The sequence below is a fragment of the Drosophila virilis genome, chromosome 3 (assembly GCF_030788295.1).
Source record: "Drosophila virilis strain 15010-1051.87 chromosome 3, Dvir_AGI_RSII-ME, whole genome shotgun sequence".
Lineage (NCBI taxonomy): Eukaryota > Metazoa > Arthropoda > Insecta > Diptera > Drosophilidae > Drosophila > Drosophila virilis.
This window is the reverse complement of record NC_091545.1, coordinates 10,437,537-10,455,568: the sequence shown is the minus strand read 5'-3', so window position 1 is coordinate 10,455,568 and position 18,032 is coordinate 10,437,537. Positions and strand designations below refer to the sequence as shown.

The 18,032-nt window shown below is 43.4% G+C and overlaps 6 protein-coding genes across 9 annotated transcripts; 3 read left to right on the top strand and 3 right to left on the bottom strand.

The window, feature by feature from the left end:
- Positions 1-33: 33 nt before the first annotated feature.
- On the top strand, positions 34-1,496 carry ND-ACP (NADH dehydrogenase (ubiquinone) acyl carrier protein). Of its 4 annotated transcripts, XM_002046998.4 has the most exons (5): positions 45-185; positions 259-414; positions 751-837; positions 926-1,054; positions 1,206-1,496. In XM_002046998.4, the coding sequence occupies exons 2-5, from the start codon at positions 271-273 to the stop codon at positions 1,383-1,385; spliced, it is 540 nt and encodes a 179-aa protein (XP_002047034.2). In that variant the 5' UTR covers positions 45-185; positions 259-270; the 3' UTR covers positions 1,386-1,496. The 4 variants fall into 4 exon arrangements, with proteins under 4 accessions (XP_015030779.1, XP_015030781.1, XP_002047034.2 ...); XM_015175293.3 differs by lacking the exon at positions 751-837 and having other exon boundaries at positions 34-185; XM_015175295.3 differs by lacking the exon at positions 926-1,054 and having other exon boundaries at positions 34-185; positions 751-852.
- Positions 1,497-1,515: 19 nt separating this feature from the next.
- On the top strand, positions 1,516-2,160 carry msd1 (mitotic spindle density 1). Its single transcript, XM_002046997.4, has 2 exons — positions 1,516-1,634; positions 1,696-2,160. The coding sequence occupies exons 1-2, from the start codon at positions 1,598-1,600 to the stop codon at positions 2,115-2,117; spliced, it is 459 nt and encodes a 152-aa protein (XP_002047033.1). The 5' UTR covers positions 1,516-1,597; the 3' UTR covers positions 2,118-2,160.
- On the bottom strand, positions 2,103-2,957 carry msd5 (mitotic spindle density 5). The gene has a single exon (XM_002046996.4). The coding sequence runs from the start codon at positions 2,898-2,900 to the stop codon at positions 2,151-2,153; it is 750 nt and encodes a 249-aa protein (XP_002047032.1). The 5' UTR covers positions 2,901-2,957; the 3' UTR covers positions 2,103-2,150.
- A 136-nt stretch (positions 2,958-3,093) lies between these two features.
- LOC6622735 (uncharacterized) lies at positions 3,094-4,375 on the bottom strand. Its single transcript, XM_002046995.4, has 3 exons — positions 4,273-4,375; positions 3,443-4,210; positions 3,094-3,382 (listed from the first exon to the last, which is right to left on the bottom strand). The coding sequence occupies exons 1-3, from the start codon at positions 4,279-4,281 to the stop codon at positions 3,167-3,169; spliced, it is 993 nt and encodes a 330-aa protein (XP_002047031.1). The 5' UTR covers positions 4,282-4,375; the 3' UTR covers positions 3,094-3,166.
- A 101-nt stretch (positions 4,376-4,476) lies between these two features.
- On the top strand, positions 4,477-9,877 carry Hmbs (porphobilinogen deaminase-like protein l(3)02640). The gene is made up of 4 exons (XM_002046994.4): positions 4,477-4,837; positions 5,631-5,703; positions 7,343-7,612; positions 7,675-9,877. Exons 1-4 carry the CDS (start codon positions 4,784-4,786, stop codon positions 9,132-9,134), a joined length of 1,857 nt encoding a protein of 618 aa, XP_002047030.1. The 5' UTR covers positions 4,477-4,783; the 3' UTR covers positions 9,135-9,877.
- Positions 9,205-12,920, bottom strand: indra. Its single transcript, XM_002046993.4, has 3 exons — positions 12,704-12,920; positions 10,136-12,632; positions 9,205-9,664 (listed from the first exon to the last, which is right to left on the bottom strand). Exons 1-2 carry the CDS (start codon positions 12,842-12,844, stop codon positions 10,137-10,139), a joined length of 2,637 nt encoding a protein of 878 aa, XP_002047029.1. The 5' UTR covers positions 12,845-12,920; the 3' UTR covers positions 9,205-9,664; position 10,136.
- Between the last annotated feature and the right edge of the window lie 5,112 nt (positions 12,921-18,032).

Genomic DNA, 18,032 nt, shown 5'->3' with positions numbered 1-18,032 from the left:
GGCATAAGAAAATATTATTTTATTAGGCAACTCTTCCATTTTAGGCATTCACAGCGAAGCGTCTACACAATATACATCGATGAGCAGAGGTTCGGTTGGTATCGATACTTATTCAACATCTGTGCTGCCTTTGCTCCTCCAGAACTTTTACATAATCTGAGCCCCCGTTTTGCTAGAAATTCGGTGTAAATATTGTTTAAAACGTGTGCAAAGTGCATAGTTGCAATCCGAGTTTATTATATTTTATTTGTGTTCCAGGTTAACCAAGAGATGTCGTTCACACAAGTCGCACGTAGCTGCGGCCGATTTGCGGCTGCCCTGAGCACAGTTCGCATCGCCAGTGCCGTTGTTCAGACGCAGTCTAGGATGTTGCACCGGATTGCCGTGCCTGCCATGGGCACCCAGCTCACCCAAGTAAGCGCACAGTGATTTCTTCTATAGGTTTGCACAAGGTGTCGCTGTATAAAAGTAGTTACTTATTGCGCCCTAACCTCATTGTGAAAAAACTCTACGGGGGAGATATTGTCTCCCGAAGAGTTATTTAGGGTGCGTGTGCCTATAAAACTTGACGGCACTTGGACTTGGTCGAAAAGAGAGGGCGTCTATCAGCATATATATATTGCATCATATTTTTTCCACCAAAACATGATCGGTATGGTGAAATCGCAGTTTTAAACTTGTGGAGATAGTCGCCGGCATTGCTCAAAGATTGAGACAAGTTCATCAATATCGACTCTCACATTCTTACAGAAGTTCACAATGCGCAACTACTCGGCCAGGAATACCATTGAAGAAATTGAGCATCGTGTGTTAAAAGTCGTGTCCGCCTACGACAAAGTGACTGCCGACAAGGTAAACTGATGTTATCAAGAATCCACTAACTTGGTTTCTTTTGTTCTTTTCTTTTTGGGGGCGCACATTGCAGGACAGCAGATGTCGCTGGCAAACGCAATCGGTGCGCAGTTACTCGGCGAAACCGCCATTGTCACTGAAGCTTATCAACGAGCGCGTATTGCTTGTGTTGAAGCTGTACGATAAGATCGATCCCAGCAAGGTAAAGACCAAGCTCATGGCCTAGGCTTATTTGATTTGAATGCCACAATTGCCTTTGCCAGTTAAATGAATGAATATTGTGCCGTCAAAAGAAACGAACAAAGCTGCCATAATTACTATTTTTTTTACTATTAACTGTGTTTCCCTTGCAGCTCAACGTGAACTCGCACTTCATTAATGATCTTGGACTGGACTCACTGGACCACGTTGAGGTCATCATGGCCATGGAGGATGAGTTTGGATTTGAGATTCCAGACTCGGACGCAGAGAAGCTTTTGAAACCTGCCGACATCATTAAATATGTGGCCGACAAGGAGGACGTATATGATTAAATGTAACGCGAATCCATTAAAAGAATACACTAATTTTAAATGAAAGGCATCAAATTTAATTTGAACAATATATTAAAATTGAATAAAAACCAACGTTAAGCCCAATTTAAATCGATAACGTAACATTCGATCGCCTTTAAGGTGTGCATTTATCGAGCGATAACGATAACTTGAGACAGCTGGCCCCAATCAGACATTAAAAGAGATTCAAAATGTCGGAAATAATTGATGATGTATTGGCGGGTCTCGGTAAATATAAAGTAAAATTGCAATTAGCCTAGCTCATTCTCCACTTTCAATCCAACTGCAGCTTCAACACGGCAGACCATGCACAATCAGTCGGACAAAATCGGTGAAATCATGGAGAAGTCCAACAACACGCTCTTGCATATCGAAGCGCAGGCTTCAACGATGCCAACATTCAAAGGCAGCGTTCAGCCCGACAATCTCTATCATTTGAGCCCAGATTGTGAACTGTCGCTCACAAGAATATTGGAGCAGTTCCAGCAGCTCATGCAGCAAAGTGTCAAGTGTGAAGATAACAAAGCCGGTGCCCAAACCGCACTCGATTGCTGCTTGGCTACTCGCCATCGCGTGGAAAACCTGAGGAGCAGCGCCCGCAAGCTGGTGGCACTTCACGATACGATTGCTCAGCTGAAGCTGCACGTGCAGGAGCAGCACGAGCTGCTCGCCAATGTCGAGAAGGACGACTCACTCTGCGAGAGCACATAAATTCATTTAATACACAAAGCTTAATAAACACATTTAAGTAGTACTGAAGCAGCTTATTTGCGTGAGGGTGTAGTTGAGCACCTCGACCAGAGTCTCCAGGCGTGCAACGGTAGTGTCCATCGGATTGAGCACAGGTGAGAGGCTGTGCGAGCGTAGATAGTTTAATTGCTTCATGTTTTCAGCAATGGCATTCAGCTTGCTCGCCTCTTCGGCCGTGAACGCATCAGGCGCCTCACGCTGGCTGGGCATCAGTTTTTCCAGCTGCTGAGCGAAGATTTCCAGCTGTGCGATCTTGTCCAGGTAGACTGATTGTTCGCCTTCCAGAGCAGAAGCCTCATTAAAGACCTGTCGCAGCTTTTGCTGAAAATTCTTATAGTCCTTGTACACTTGCGCAGCGCTCGACTCCTGCTCCATGCGGCTCATGCTGAGCGCCAAACAGGCGCTTGAGGTGTTGATAGCACTTTGATCCTGCATCGCATCTGTTCCCTTGATGATTACGGAGCCTGCGCGATGCAGTTCGCGTTTTTTCGGCTGACGCTGCAGATTGCTTGGGTAAGTTTCGAATACTTTAAACAGTTCGGCATATTCTTCGACTGTGCCAAGCACCTTGCCAGGCGAAGTCGGCGTCGTCTCGGCTTCGATATTCTCCTCGAGACTTTTGAAGAAATCGTTTGCCCTTATAACAGATTTAGTGACGCATAACTCTCTTAAGTTGATTGGATGCTGATCGAAGTATTCATTGCATTTCACAGTAAACGCACTATAATCAAAATTTGCATCCATTTTTGGTTGTTGTTAATGCTCTTCCAAAATGTAAGCGATATACGCGCGCGTCAAAGCATTGGTAGAGTTACTAATCGATTGCACTCGATTAATCGAGTAACATTGTATATCGAACCACTTGACTCTGTTTTGGCCGCGAATTTTGAAAATGTTCCATGCTTCCATACTGACAGCGAGATTCTTTTTCAATAAATAAGAGAAAGAGTTTACATTTATTGACAGACCGCTTAAATCTAATATCAGACTTTTATATGAAGTTTTTTCACTTATCCGTATTCAGATTGCACGGTGAGCGAGAATTGACCTCTGGGTATGGTATTGGCATGATACCAGGTGCGTGTGTCCACCAGAACTGCATCGCCTGGCTCAACATAAAAGAAGAACGACTGGCATTGATGATCACATTCCGGCGCGGGCGACAGAAACCAGCTTTTGTTTCCCTGCAGCTGCGCCTGCCACATTAGACGCGGAATATAGTCCAGCTGTGAGTAAAGATAGAAACTTACAGAGCTTGTTCATTGCATGAGCTCGGTACTTATTACGTGCATGACGGCACCCTGCTCGTAGCCCATCAGAATATAATCAGTGTTCGGCATTTCAGCATCGACTGGCAGAAAGTGTGGCCGTGGATACAACTTGCGCAGCTCCGTCAGCACCGTCGGATGACAAACGCTCCAGCCCACAAACCATGGCGCACCCTCGCTCAGATTGGCGCGTTTCGGAGACATCTTGAAAACGTCACGCAAGGATTTGAGGTCCGAATTAAAGTGCTGAAACTGGCATACTGTGTCCAAAGCACCGGGCACGCTCTCATAAAGTTCCTTGATGTATGTATAGTTAAGACTTCGCTCTGCTGGCCAATGCGCAACAGCCTTTTTCACAATGATTGGCCGCGAGGAGTAGGCATATCGGGCAAAGTCTTCGCGCGTCAAATTTGGTAAAATTAGAGGCGCCACAACGCCCTTGCAGAACTCACAGTCGCTGATTGGGCGCGTTGCCTCCCAGACCAGATGGTTGTTGGGCAGGAAGCAGCGCACGCCCAGCAGAAACGAGATGGTCTCGTAGAAAACGGGCGTCGCCACCATTATGAAGAATATGATGCCCAACAGCCACAGGAAATTCAACCGGTTTTGATTGGCATTCATGTCGCGCGCCTTTCGATAAGCTTCCTGCAGATCCACCGTGGACACCAAGCCAGTGCGCAGTGCATTCAGATGTAATTCATCGAGCTTGTCCAGAAAATCATCGCCCAAGCGGTCACGCACCGCTCGCATGCGATTGCCCAGCGTCCCCATGGGACGGCTTATGAACTGAAACGGATAATTTGAAAATTTATTGAACACTTTTTTGTATACTATTGTTAATCGCTTACCAAAAACATGTCAACAACAGCGCTATATTTTCAATTGTTTGCCATCAGCTGTTGGGGATGTATCGAATAGTGACACGCATTGCTGCAGTAATCGATATGGATGAGTACGATATTTTTTGGTCGACATGCAGTTTCATCTCTAGTGCGAATGTTACCCAACATATATCGAATAGTCGATACCATCAAGGCCCCTGTCGCATGGCCAGTCAGTTTGCCAATCACTTGCTGCATTGCGCTTTGCTCGGACGTAGTATCGCCCAGCATTAAATCTAAATAAGTTCTTTTTTGGTTGGATTTCTAACCGTCTAGTACAAAGTCTACGTGACAATAATACGAGAATGTGTGTTTAATACTCAGTGAATTGAAGTTTTCATTCATCGTTCATCGCTGCTTCTGTGCAAAAGTCGTGACCCCAAAAAAAGCTGCTGCTGCTTGTCCTCGCCAAACACACTTTCACTTAAGTACCTTACGCCCACTAGGAATAATTGTGCAATAATTAAAGAGACTTAAGATGTCTACGCAGGAAAAGGAAAAGGTCATTCGTGTTGGTTCACGCAAAAGCGAGGTAAGCTATGTGCATATATGTATATGTATGTAAGTGCTTGAATATGTGCATTCGATTTACTCAACTTTCATTTGAATTTCAATCAGGTATTTACGTCCATCCGCCTAGTGCTTGCTACCTCCCTCTACGTTTCCCTCTCTGTCACTCTTCCGTTTCGTCTCGCCTCACACATTTATGCAAGACCAAGACTTGTTGCTCGCCTAAAAAATACCGCTGCTGCTGCTGCTGCTGCTGCTTGTTGTTGTTGCTGACCGTGTTTTTTTTTTCTTTATTATTTTGGTTAGTGTTATACAATACGCAGCTCAGATTCGTGCGGCTCTCACGCACTGCTGCTGTTAGTCTCGCAATCACAATATTTGTCTGTCAGTGTGCGCCACATTTTACCCCCCGCCCGCCGCTTGATTCGTCAGCTTTAATATTTTTATTACTTTTTCACCATATTTTGTGGCAACTTGAGTCGTGCTTGGCGCGGATTGGCTCAAGTCAGCTTGTCTTGGCTTGGTCCGGCTTTATCAAGGCCGCAAGTGCTTTAATACTCGCATATTTCAAATTGCTTTGCTAATTAAAATATAATATGTCAAATGCCAACAACAACAACAACAACAGCAGGAGCAGCAGCAGCTGTGACTGCAAATCCAATTGGAAGCTACCATTAATCACTCTCACACTCTCCCTCAATTACTCTCTCACTCCTTTTCGCCATTTACAGTTCATTTACATTTAGCATTTGCATATGCACTTGAAAGCATTTACTCATTACTCTTGCCGCTCTCTTCCCTCTCTTTCCTTGCAGCTGGCGCTCATTCAGACCAAGCATGTCATCGGGCGACTGCAGAAACTTTATCCCAAGCAGAAGTTCGAGATACGTAAGTGAAAGTTTTCTCATTTTCCGTATAATGATTGTAGTTAACATTTTCCTAGTCTTCACCGTGACTCAGCACTATTGAGCAGCGCATTATCAGGCCCATGTTTGAGCCTAGCCAAAACTGTCTTATCAATTCTGGAAGCGTTACTTGCGTAAAATTTAATAAGATTAAATGTTTTATTTATTTGTATGCAGAGGCGCGTCTAAATTTGTTAATTTGTATTTATTTTTATTTTACTGCTGCACTTTTGCGTGCCTCTTGCCAAAATTTGCCCAATGTCAATGTCTTTTACTTTTGTGGCTTTTATTTCGCTTTTGGTAAATAACTTTAACGATTGTTCTTTTAGATTAAAAGCACACTTTTCAGGCACTTATCTTTTTATTATAGAAACTTGACCAACGTGCTGCTGACATAATAGGTTCATCTATTGAAATTCATTTTATGTTATCTGCCGTTGATAACAATTGATAAAGTTTGTTTCTGTTTGAATATTTATGACTAGTTCTTGGTTAAGGTTCACGCAATTCTCGTTGCTTTTTTAATCAAAGAAATTATGCAAAAACTTTATTATAAAATTTAACTGATGAAAGACCGTTAATTTACAACATGATAATATTGGAGTTTTCACGTTTATCACGTTTTCTTCCGCAAATTGGCTTTTATCACACATTTAAGATTCGCTCACAACAAATCTCTTTTAAGATTTAAATGCAGCTATAAAGAGAGTAGAATAATAATGAATTGTTTAAATATATCACGTATCGTGCATTATTATGGATTGTCTAGAAAGAAACTAAAGAATATATGATGTACGACATATTTATTTATCTAAAATATCATTTTACCAAATCAAAAAAAAAAGTAAATAACATTAGGAAATTGGAGAGCTCTTCTAATAGATCTGAAGGGGGGACTCTTACAAAAGAGAGTGAGGTATTGGGGCCTAGAACTCCCTGTTGATTTTCTACTTGCTGAAGAAGCCCCGATCTTAACTGTGATAACAAACCCACAAACCCTTTCAATAAGTGATATATTCAGAAGAAAGCCACATTTATTGTTTAGTATTTTTTTGATTACATAACTATTTGCTTACATTTTGAGAATACTTCCGAAAACAGAATTTTTCTTAAATTTTCTTCATACTAAAAACGTGCCTTTGCCCATTTACCTAAAGCTAAAGAATTTCCACCAGCCTAATTCCCTCGGCTAATGCTGGTCAGCTTGGGTGTTTTATCTCCCGCACAAGCTATTAAATTTAATTGTTAATCAATGGAAGCAGTTTAGTGCCTCGCGCCACACGCAACATCCCGTTTAGATACACAAAGTCCCATGCATGCACATCTATCCAAAATATATATATATATATAATGTATATTCAAATAGCGCCAACTGTTAGGCAGTTGCTCCATTGCGTGCTGATAAAAAATATATTAAAAAAAAGGCAAAAAGTTCGCTATCGTGTTGGGGAACCTCATCATCGGGAATCCAATTCGCCTGCGTGTTTCGCTTGATTGCGGAGTTGTGCTTTTATCTCTGATAATATTAGAAACGATATCAATTGGAATGGGCGACGGCAGAATAGATCTTCATACATACTTACAAACATGTAACTCATTTGGATATCTTGTTGACTTTGCAGATACCATGTCCACCTTTGGGGACCGTGTGCTGAACGTTTCACTGCCGAAGATTGGCGAGAAGAGTCTCTTCACTCGCGATCTGGAGGATGCGCTGCGCAATGGCGGCGTTGACTTTGTTGTGCACTCGCTCAAGGATCTGCCCACAGCGCTGCCAACGGGAATGGCTGTGGGCGCGGTGCTGGAGCGTGAGGATGCCCGCGATGCGCTGGTGCTGCGCGAGAATCTGAAGGGGCACACGATTGCCACGCTGCCCAAGGGCAGTGTCATTGGTAAGTGCGTCAACTTGTGTGCAGCTCCAAATTGTCAACTAATTGTCTCATCTTTCCAACAGGCACCTCCTCGCTGCGGCGCACAGCGCAGATTCGTCGCCAGTACCCGCATCTGATTGTGTGCGACATTCGTGGCAATTTGAATACACGTCTGGCCAAGCTGGATGCCAAGGAGTCCAAGTTTGCGGGCATCATACTGGCGCAAGCGGGCCTCGTGCGCATGGGCTGGATGAGCCGCATTAGCCAGGTGCTGGAGCCCACGGATCTGCTCTATGCCGTCGGTCAGGGCGCTCTGGCCGTCGAGTGTCGCGCCAACGATGCTCATGTGCTGACCATGCTGCAGAAGCTCATGTGCCTGAACACCACGTGCCGCATATTGGCCGAGCGCAGTTTCCTTAAGACGCTGGGCGGCGGCTGCTCTGCCCCGGTTGCTGTCTGGAGCAATCTGAAAGGCGAGCCAAGCAGCATCAATGCCAACAACAGGCAGCAGCAGCAGCAGCTGGAAGAAGTGGGCTTGTCGCTAACTGGCGCTGTCTGGAGTCTGGATGGTGCGATTGAAATACGCGAGCATCTGGACTGTGCCTTGAATGAATCTGAGACGGAGGTGCTGCGGCGCAAGCGTGCCGCAAATGAGCAACAACAGCAGCAGCAGCAGGAGCAGGAAATGACCAATGGCAACAACAGCAACAGCTGTGACTCGCCGCCTGCCACGAAGCGGGCTAGGAATGGCAACAGCCTGCCTGCGAATGGCACTGGCTCCGGGTCTGGCTCGGGCTCCGATTCCAGCTCTAATAGTCCGCGCCAACAGGGTAGTCCGCCGGTCATTTGCGAGGACGTCTCGGTCACAGGCTACATCATGGAGGACCTGATCGAGCGCCACATCGATTTGGCGCGCAAGTGTCCCGTCGTTGGCCACGACAATAACAATGCACTAGGCGCTGGCGGTGACGCTGGCGGCGGTGGCGGCGATGCAGACACCAGCAATGCCAACACAATTGCTCACTGCCCGTTGCCGTTGAAGGTCGGCCAGGACGTTATGGGCGAGTGTCCGTTTGTCGACAATGAGACGAAGATTTCGTACGCCATTGCGGGCAAGTGTCCGGTCACTCACATGGCCCCGCTTCCCACGCCAATGCGCAGCAATGGCGATGAGCCGGACAATGCGACCACGACAGCAGCCTCTTCCAAGTGCCCGTTTGCAGCCATGCACCAAGGCAGCGGCCTCGAGGTCAGCCAAGAGATCACGGGTCACGCGAAATGTCCCTTCCTGCAGAAGACAGTGCAAATGTTCGATTATGCCGATGAGGAACAACCGCAGCCGCAGCAGCTCAAGCTGCCTGTGCTCATCGAGGATGTGGACAATCTATTCTGCGGTCTCTATCAGCACGCCTGCCACAGCAGGGACATATACGTGAAGGCCAATCGCTTGGGCCAGACGCTGGCCGAGCAGCTGATCAAGAAGGGTGCGCTCGACGTGATGAAGGTGGCCCAAGCGGAGATTCACAGCAAAGTGGGCACCTGAGGCAGCACGGGCACACACACGGCTTTCAATCTTTATCATCACCATAATCCATTCAAGAGTACGCATTAAGTAGAAAAGTTGAACTAGAAAATTGTTTTCATTATTTTTGTTTCGTTACGCGCGGGCTCTGCGTACATAATTTGTTGGGTTAGTCTTAAGGCTACTCCTAAATCTTATTTTAATGCATGTACGATATATATATTTATATATTGTATATAAATATATATATATATATATAAAACGTGCTCTCTCTTTAGGAACTGCTCTCAAATTGTCGTTGGTTTTCTTTGTAATTTACATTGTTTATGTTTATATGGAAGTCAAACAATATATGCATATACAAAATCATAAAACTAATCTATAATTGAAAACTACATAACTATTTAGTTAATGGAATTGCGTTCCATTTCCGTGTTAGTTTGTTGTATTTTTGAGTTTTTGTACTGTTTACAAATAGTTAAAAAGAAAATTAAAACATTTAAATTCAGTCATTTTGGCATCCTTCAAGGCCTGAATTGCTGTGTACGAATCTGAAAAAGTAAGGAAAATGCAATTAAGAAATTTGTACAACAAGAAAGAAGTTGACTTCAGCTAACTAACATTTTGTAATCCTAGTATGATTTAATATTCTTATTGAGAGCTTTAAAAGTATCAAATTGAGAGCTAGTTTGACTAATTTCTGATATCTTAAGTTTTTCCAAGAGCTGAATAATGGACCGATAGTTGATATGACTAAGTACGAACTGAAAGATCTTATTTAGCATAACAAACAGACTAGTCTGTATATATTAGATAGATATACGTAGACATAACTATTTTAAGTTTCTATGGGTTCGAACTAGCATCCTTCAATGCGTTACAGTTTTTGTAACAAAATATTTTCTGCTTAGTTTCCATGCTATTCTCTTCACAAAATATTGCCCATAGACATCGCTTTAATTGATCAACAATTGCGCGACATTCTCTTGAAGTATTCTCTTGGCATATTTCATGTAACTTACATTACTTCGCGAGTTTGTGTTTCTTGTTCAAGTGGGAGCACAGGAAATTGGCCGCTGCGAAGACCTTTTTGCAGTTTTTGTAGCCGCACGGTAGACCGTCGACGCCGTTGCAGACCGAGAAGTGCTTAACGTACTCCAAGCTGTCGTTATAGGCCACCTTGCAATTGGGGCATGTCAGTTTTGTGGTATGCTTCTTGAGCATATGCGAATCGAGACGCTTGCGTGAGCCAACCACCTTGCTGCACATGCTGCAGCTCAGCTCCGACTCGGAGAGCACCATCGAGTCGAGCTTTGTGCGCTTGTGTGGCTTGACATTGGGATTGATCTCGTCGATCAGCTCGATATCACTGTCTGTCATCTTCTGCTTGTCGCTCTTCGATTTCTTCAGCGGCTTCAGCTGCACTGGGCTGGCCACTTCCTCATCGGCGGTGTCCGCTTGTGATGACTCCTCTGCCTGTTGTTTGGCTGCCTTGCGTTTGCCCGACTTCTTTGGCGTGCCATTGATGGATATGAGCTGCGATGAGTTCAGCGGATCTATTTCATTTGTAAGTTTCTCTTCGTTGCTGTCTACAATTTGTGATGAATCGACTGTATCTTTATCTTTTTTGGACTTAATTTTCTTCTGTACAGGCTCCAGCGGATTTACTTCATTCGATGATTTGACCTTTTTGCTTGGCGAGTCGATTTCTGTGATTTGTGATGACGACTTTGTCGTATCTACATCTTTCTTGGACTTCATTTTATTGCTGGATATGTCGACGTCAAATGAGTCCAGCAGATCAATATCATTTAGATCCATATTATTCAGCTCCTCTATGATCTCGTTCTCTTGGCTGAGTGTGGGCGCGACCTGTTCGTCGTTGGCCTTTGATTTGCTCTTGGCTGGCGAGGCCAGCTTCGGCGCAAAGAAATCCTTGAGCACTTGTGATGGCTTCTTGGGTTTTTTGGGCGTGCCTGCGACTTTGTCAACAGTTGAGCTCTCGGACAACTTGTCCACTTTTGACTCGCTCGTGACATTGTCAACAGTTGCGCTCTCAGACAACTTGTCCACTTTTGATTTGCTCTTGCTCGGTGAGGCTGGCTCTTCAATGGGTTCCTTATGGGCTGTCTCAGTGTCTATCTCGCTTAATTTCTTTGGCTCTTTTAGTGGTGATTGCCTTTTCAACTTGGCCGGCGGCTCCTCTGTTTCATTCAGCTCGACTGCCATCGTCTTGCGTCTGCCTGTAATCTTTGCTGGCGAACTGGCCAGCGGGGTGGCCTCTTCCTTGCTGGGCGGCCGGTTAACCACAATCGAAATGGTTTTGCGTCTACCTTTTATTTTAGCCGGCATCGCAGCGGCATCCTCGCCGCAGTGCTTCTTCTTGTAGTGGCGATCCATTGTGACTTTGTGCATGAAATGAGAATCGCAGGCATCACATTTGAAAGCTTTGGGACGCTCAATGTTATGCACGGTCTTAATGTGCTCCTGTAGAGCTTTGACCGCGCTGAAATCCAGATGACATATCTCGCACTGGTATGTGGTAGCTTGCACTTGCTCCCCGGCGGGCTTTGGTGTAGACGAGTTGGTGTTATTGATGGCAAAGGTATATTCGGTATTGGAAGGTTTTGGCTTTGGCTTCAGTGCCGTGAGCACTGCAAGCTGTGGGTCTGGTGCTGCACTTTCATCCTTCTCCTCGGTAATGCCGTGTGTCAGCAGATGCGACTTTAGGGAGTTCAGCACGCCAAAGACTTTGGTACACTTCATGCAGTTGTAGATGCGCGGACGCTTCTGTCCGTGCAATTCTTTCAAATGCTTCTTCATGGGATTTGGGTAGACGGATGCAAAGTCGCATAGCTTGCACTCGAAGCCGGTTGCTATATTCTTAATTTCTGCCTTCCCGACTGTCGTCACCTCGTCATCTTCCTCGTCCTCCTCCTCGGTGTCGCTGGCATTGTCAGCGTTGCCACCAAAAAGCTGTATAAAATCTTTATTCTTTTTGGGCACATCCTTGGCGGGCGTCAACTTGATTGCATTCTGCAGCAAGTCTTCTACCTTCTTTGGAGTGGACGGTTGTGCTGATGCCGCAGGTGTGCTAGTTTGTGGCAGACTTGCTTTGAGAGCCTGTTTTCTAGGACTCTGCTGGACGCCCACTGCCGAGCTGTTTGGTTCTTTGAGTCCTTTCTTTGTGGCTGGAGTCTTGTTTGGCGTGCCTTTTTCCTTAGCAGGCGTCACTTTGGGGCTCTCCAGGTCAACAATGGGCGTGCCGTTGGTAGTTGCGGCGCCCTTTGACATGCGCTCTTTGGCTGCCGGTGAATCAATGTTTGTGGCAGGCTTTGTTCGCTTTCCGTCGTCTGTGTCATCTGACTCGGCTTCAACAAGGACTGTTTCAATGTTCTGCTTCTTGCCAGTCTGCGTCAGCTTGGACACCAACTCGATGGCTCTGGCGATGGTGCCGGTTGTGGCATGCAAAGTTGAGGCGCACAGGCTGCACAATTTAACAGTTGTTGGGAGCGGTATCTAAATCGTTGGAATTGTTGTTGTGGGTCACATGGAATATGAATGAATTCCAGTTGTAAGACTGTACTTACGGTGCGTTGGGTGACACTTTGTAGAAGGTCAACGATTCGGCAGCCGGCAAATTGCTTTCTGTTTGTGTAAATCTGATTGCTATCTTTTGCGACTTGGCAATAGTCGCAAAGGATTAACTCCTTTTTTGTATTGCCGCTCATTTTGTCCTATTTTGAAAACGCTTAAAATCGGAGTAGCACGTTGCTGCTCAAGTAATAATAAATGTGCGGTTGCCTGGTCACACTGTCCAACAACGGTCAGGGCTGCGTAGTCGATACAAATGAACTGTTTGCCTATCGATGCGCATTCCGGCTCCGTATAGCAACTATCTATCGTCTATCGGTGCCCAGCACTTATCGATATTTGTTGCTTAGCTGGTTTTGAATATAACGACAACTATACAAAACTGGCTACACTTTGTTGGCTAATCGAAATAAAGCTGCCCCTGATCTGCGTTTACCTCAAATTAACGCATTTGTTATGCCAGCGCCACGAGGCAGTCACAATTGTTGTTACCATTTCAATAAAAGCATAAACGTGCCAGTAAATGCAGAAGCTTATCTCTGGGCCACTCGTTAAGCCTAATTGTCGCCACATTTAACACTTGTCGCGAGAGTCGTTGGACTTTTCGAGGTAATTCCTCGGTCTCCATTTGCATTTTTGGCATGGAATGGCAGTATCCGATTCCGCTTGACAGCAATTACGTCCGACTGGCTCAAGTTCGCAAAAAAAAAAAACTTTGATTTTTAATGAAGGTCATATATGACAATGCTCATGCCTAATACCCAGCAACAATTTGTTGATTGATTTCTGGCAAGCGAAATCAATAAACAAGTGCGGGCCAAGCACTTTACAGTAGCCATACGCAAACTTTGCGCCAAATTGTATTAACTATTAACAATTGGCCATTGAAGCAGCATAATTTCATTTATCGCTTATCGTGCGCAATTGCTTTAAGGAATTTTAACTTTTGCAGTTAGTTTCGCCTTCAGTCATTGGGCTTGTACTTGAACCCGTCGGCGCGACTTTGAAGTACAATTTAGAAACGAATTTGTTTCATAAGTGAAAATGTGTTTTTGCTTATAAATCAACTGGCTGCCTTGGTTACTCATACGAGAAAGGAGCATCCCAGCTCAATTAGCAACTGAGCAATTCTTATTTTATCATTAAATGTTATTTTTTTTTTTTTTTGTTTGTGGCTGTAATTGGGCTTTGCCGAATTAAGGCCCGGCTGGGCTTTGAAAACTTGATTCGCTTAGCCCAAACAAAGCCGGCTGACCTCCAGCCCTGGCCAGCTGTGGCTTTTGCCTGCTTCTTCTTTGTTGGCATTGTGTAAAGCAGAATATACTCTAAATAGAAACCGAAATAGAAACCGAAACGGAGTTTCTCTTGCTGAGAAATCTGCCAAGCGGCGGCGACGACGACGACGACGACGACGTCGACCCAAGGCCAAGCAAATTACAACAGCGGCTGGCGGTCGTCCGGCTCCGGCAGAGGCTTTTGTGCCGTAATTGAGTTCATTATCATAATAACCCATTGACCAACTTGTCAACCTGACAATATAGCTTGAAGCTCAGTTGGGGAAACGCCTCGGGCTGTTGCCGTTGCCAAGAACTTTTATTATTTATTAAATATTACATTTTTGTTCTTTTTCTCATATTAGCCGGAGTTTATGCATAAAAAAGAGTTCCTAAATAAATCTACAGAAATGCACTAAAATCCAACTGAAAGGTCAGCAGCAGTGAGAATCCTTCACAGTGAAGGCCAAATCTGCCAATCTTTTGTTCTTTCAAACTTTTTTCAAATATATATATTGAAAAGTTCTCGGGCTACCAGCGAAAGCATTTGACTTAGTCGCCAGCAAGGTAAGCGATTTTGTCAACTGGAATCGATACACGATTTGATTAATTGTTTGGCAGCCAAGTGGCATTAAATGCTTAGTTTACGTAATAAATTTAATTAATACACTTAAGCGTTTACAGAATTAATGGACTGTCGTTAGGCATAAACAACAAAATCGTGTGCACACTTGACCCAAACGCTTTTATGCCCATTTTAAAGGCTACGTCAAGTCGAGTTGAGTCGAGTTCTAAACGGAGCTTGGGCTTTATATTTTTCCCATTGTAATTAAACTTCCAACTATTTTTGTTTTTTGTTTTTTTTTCGACTTGCCACAGTTGCGGAAGTTTTTGGCCGAGAGTTGGAGTTTGGCTAATTGACAGCCATTATGCCTTTACATTTATAAATAGAAGTCTTAATTCGGTGTGGGGAATTATTTTAAAAATAGCCGCACATATTTGATTTCTAAAAATAAGCTAATGGCACATTGTATAAGAAGCAGCAGACGCATGAGCAAATCAAGATAATGAAATTCAATGTTTGTTTTGCAAATAAATCTGTGCATTAACTTTAATTGAACAACTCGCAACTTGTAATGAAGCAATCGCTGCGAGAATCAATTTAACTGCGATGCCCTGAGATGGATTCAAAGAAAAAACTTACGACGATCCGCTACGGTGATCTGCTTTAAGAGATATGCGGAAGTCGTAGACCAAAAACTGTATCAAAAATAACCCTGTAATGTTATTTAATTATCTGGTATTATATGTTAAAGACAAAGCAATCTGACTTCAATAGCACAAAGTTAAGATCGCGCAAACAGAATCAATAGCAGAACAAAATATGCTACACCTGATGCCACTGACAATATCATTAACAACAAAGAGACAATAATATTGTTTAATAAAAATTGCCAGCATCATTTTGCAGCGATTAATAAAGCAACAACAGCAAAATAAGCTAGAAATAGAAAAGATCAGCACAAATAGCATTCGATTAATATGCTTGAAACCTATGAGAAAAATGTATGAAACGAGAGTGCTGTTGAGTATGCTCAACTCGGTGATACCCTGTAGAAAAAGAATTTTCTTTTCTTCTTTCCATTTGAGTTGGAGTAAGGCGAAAAAGTAGCTAAAAGAGAGGACTACAATATAAAGTCAGCTTTGGATTCAACGCTTGGTATGATATTTATTTATTGAAAATTTAATTAAACAATTCAATTTTAAATTTATAACAGCCCGTTCTACTGAAAATATTGTTATGCATAAATATTTTCATATAGAAATTGCGGGCTAAATTTGATCTTTACCCAAAATTGGCATTTATTGAGTATGTTTTGATAAATCCAATGCTTGGGGCTTAAGTTAATTATTTTTTATTTAGCTTTACATTTAGATTTTTTTTTTATTTTGATTTGGGTCTCAGTCTGCCTGCTCTATTGTGTAACTGGCTCGGCTTACAAAAGGGTTCTGAGTAAAAAATTAAATGGAAATTCGTGCTCCCACCTTGATGCTAGCTCCACTCAATCTTCGCATGTGAATTAAGTGACGATCTCGACGGCTAAAAAATATTTTACATAACAAATGATATAGAGAACAACATCGCGAACAATTATCGCACAGCTCGTCAAGGGTAAATAAACTGTGCTGGATTATGGACCAGCTTGTCAAGTGCTATTGTTGTGGCATAAATCTACTTGGCAGTTAATGCTCCATTCGAATTGGAAATGGTGCTGCAGCGTTCCACTTCCGGGTCAAGCGCCTTTTGGAGCTTTTGGGGCGGGCAGCGCCAAGTGCCAACAGCTTCGGGTCGCGTGTGTGTGCTTGGACCCCATCCGAGTGCCGAGTGACGAGTGACGAGCTGCGATAGGTGTTCATTAGCTAATTGCTTTTTTTTTTGTGGCTGCGATGCGCACGATGTGCGACAAATAGTTGGCTTGGCTGGAGTCAGCCAGAAATTGTGATTAATGATTATTTGATTTTCGGTATATCTAGGTATTTCGGCAGCAGGCCAGCCAAAGTCCAAATGCGCATTCTCAAATTAGTCTTAATTGTTGACGGTATGCTAAAATTAGAGAACTGAATATCGAACCCGCAAATGGGGCGTTATGGCTCCGGGCATATTGCTCATACCTTTGGCGGCACATTCGAGCTGAGGAAAGCGTTAATCTCCGGTTCCGCATTGCTGTCAATCCATAACTAATGAACGCTCTGATCCGGTTGATAGAAGCTTGATAGAATGGTGGCGCATGGCCCACGGCAAGGGCATCTCTCGCCAGGCACGGGCAGCGGCACGGACCACCCAGAATAACGTTTAGCTATACCTCTAATCGTAGCTGCAAGCTAAAGATTAATTTACGTTGATCTGATTCGCGATTTGAACCAATTTCTTGCCGGATGAGAGTTATGGGTGTGGGAAGTTTAGACCCATGTTTATATAGGATTTTTGAGTGTATAATTTTAACATGAATTTCGACCAAAAATAATGTTGTCAGACTTAAATGCCCAATTTATCTAGAGGCCAAACCATGAACAAAAAGCAAAACCTCGTTAAAATCGGATGAGATTTGACCGAGTTATGGGTGTGGGAAATTTTTACCTATTGCTATATGGGATATTGAGGGTTCAATTTTAACATGAATTTCGACCAAAAAATATGTTGTCAGACTTAAATGCCCAATTGATCTAGAGGCCAAACCATGAACTAAAAGCCAAACCTCATTAAAATCGGATGAGATTTGACCGAGTTATGGGTGTGGGAAATTTTTACCTATTGCTATATGGGATATTGAGGGTTCAATTTTAAAATGAATTTCGACCAAAAAATTTGTTGTCAGACTTAAATGCCCGATTGATCTAGAGGCCAAACCATGAACAAAAGGCCAAACCTCGTTAAAATCGGATGAGATTTGACCGAGTTATGGGTGTGGGAAATTTTGACCCATGTCTATATAGGATTTTTGAGTGTATCATTTTAACATGAACTTGGACCAAAAATTATGATGTTAGATTTAAATGCCCAATTGATCTACAGGCCAAACCATGAACAAAAAGCCAAACCACGTTAAAATCGGATGAGATTTGACCGAGTTATGGGTGTTGGAAATTTTTACCTATTGCTATATTGGATATTGAGGGTTCAATTTTAACATGAATTTCGACCAAAAAATATGTTGTCAGACTTAAATGCCCAATTGATATAGAGGCCAAACCATGAACAAAAAGCAAAACCTCGTTAAAATCGGATGTGATTTGACCGAGTTATGGGTGTGGGAAATTTTTACCTATTGCTATATGGGATATTGAGGGTTCAATTTTAACATTAATTTCGACCAAAAAATTTGTTGTCAGACTTAAATGCCCGATTGATTTAGAGGCCAAACCATGAACAAAAAGCAAAACCTCGTTAAAATCGGATGAGATTTGTCCGAGTTATGGGTGTGGGAAATTTTGACCCATGTCTATATAGGATTTTTGAGGGTTCAATTTTAACATGAATTTCGACGAAAAA

Coding starts and splice junctions, on each gene's coding strand:
- ND-ACP (XM_002046998.4), top strand. CDS start 271: ATGTCGTTCACACAAGTCGCACGTAGCTGCGGCCGATTTGCGGCTGCC. Junction 415..750: donor TGGGCACCCAGCTCACCCAA/GTAAGCGCACAG, acceptor ACATTCTTACAG/AAGTTCACAATGCGCAACTA. Junction 838..925: donor TCGTGTCCGCCTACGACAAA/GTGACTGCCGAC, acceptor CGCACATTGCAG/GACAGCAGATGTCGCTGGCA.
- msd1 (XM_002046997.4), top strand. CDS start 1,598: ATGTCGGAAATAATTGATGATGTATTGGCGGGTCTCG. Junction 1,635..1,695: donor TGATGTATTGGCGGGTCTCG/GTAAATATAAAG, acceptor ATCCAACTGCAG/CTTCAACACGGCAGACCATG.
- msd5 (XM_002046996.4), bottom strand. CDS start 2,900: ATGGATGCAAATTTTGATTATAGTGCGTTTACTGTGAAATGCAATGAA.
- LOC6622735 (XM_002046995.4), bottom strand. Junction 3,383..3,442: donor AGCAGGGTGCCGTCATGCAC/GTAATAAGTACC, acceptor CTTTACTCACAG/CTGGACTATATTCCGCGTCT.
- Hmbs (XM_002046994.4), top strand. CDS start 4,784: ATGTCTACGCAGGAAAAGGAAAAGGTCATTCGTGTTGGTTCACGCAAA. Junction 4,838..5,630: donor TTGGTTCACGCAAAAGCGAG/GTAAGCTATGTG, acceptor CTTTCCTTGCAG/CTGGCGCTCATTCAGACCAA. Junction 7,613..7,674: donor GCCCAAGGGCAGTGTCATTG/GTAAGTGCGTCA, acceptor TCTTTCCAACAG/GCACCTCCTCGCTGCGGCGC.
- indra (XM_002046993.4), bottom strand. CDS start 12,844: ATGAGCGGCAATACAAAAAAGGAGTTAATCCTTTGCGACTATTGCCAA. Junction 12,633..12,703: donor AAAGTGTCACCCAACGCACC/GTAAGTACAGTC, acceptor CCAACGATTTAG/ATACCGCTCCCAACAACTGT.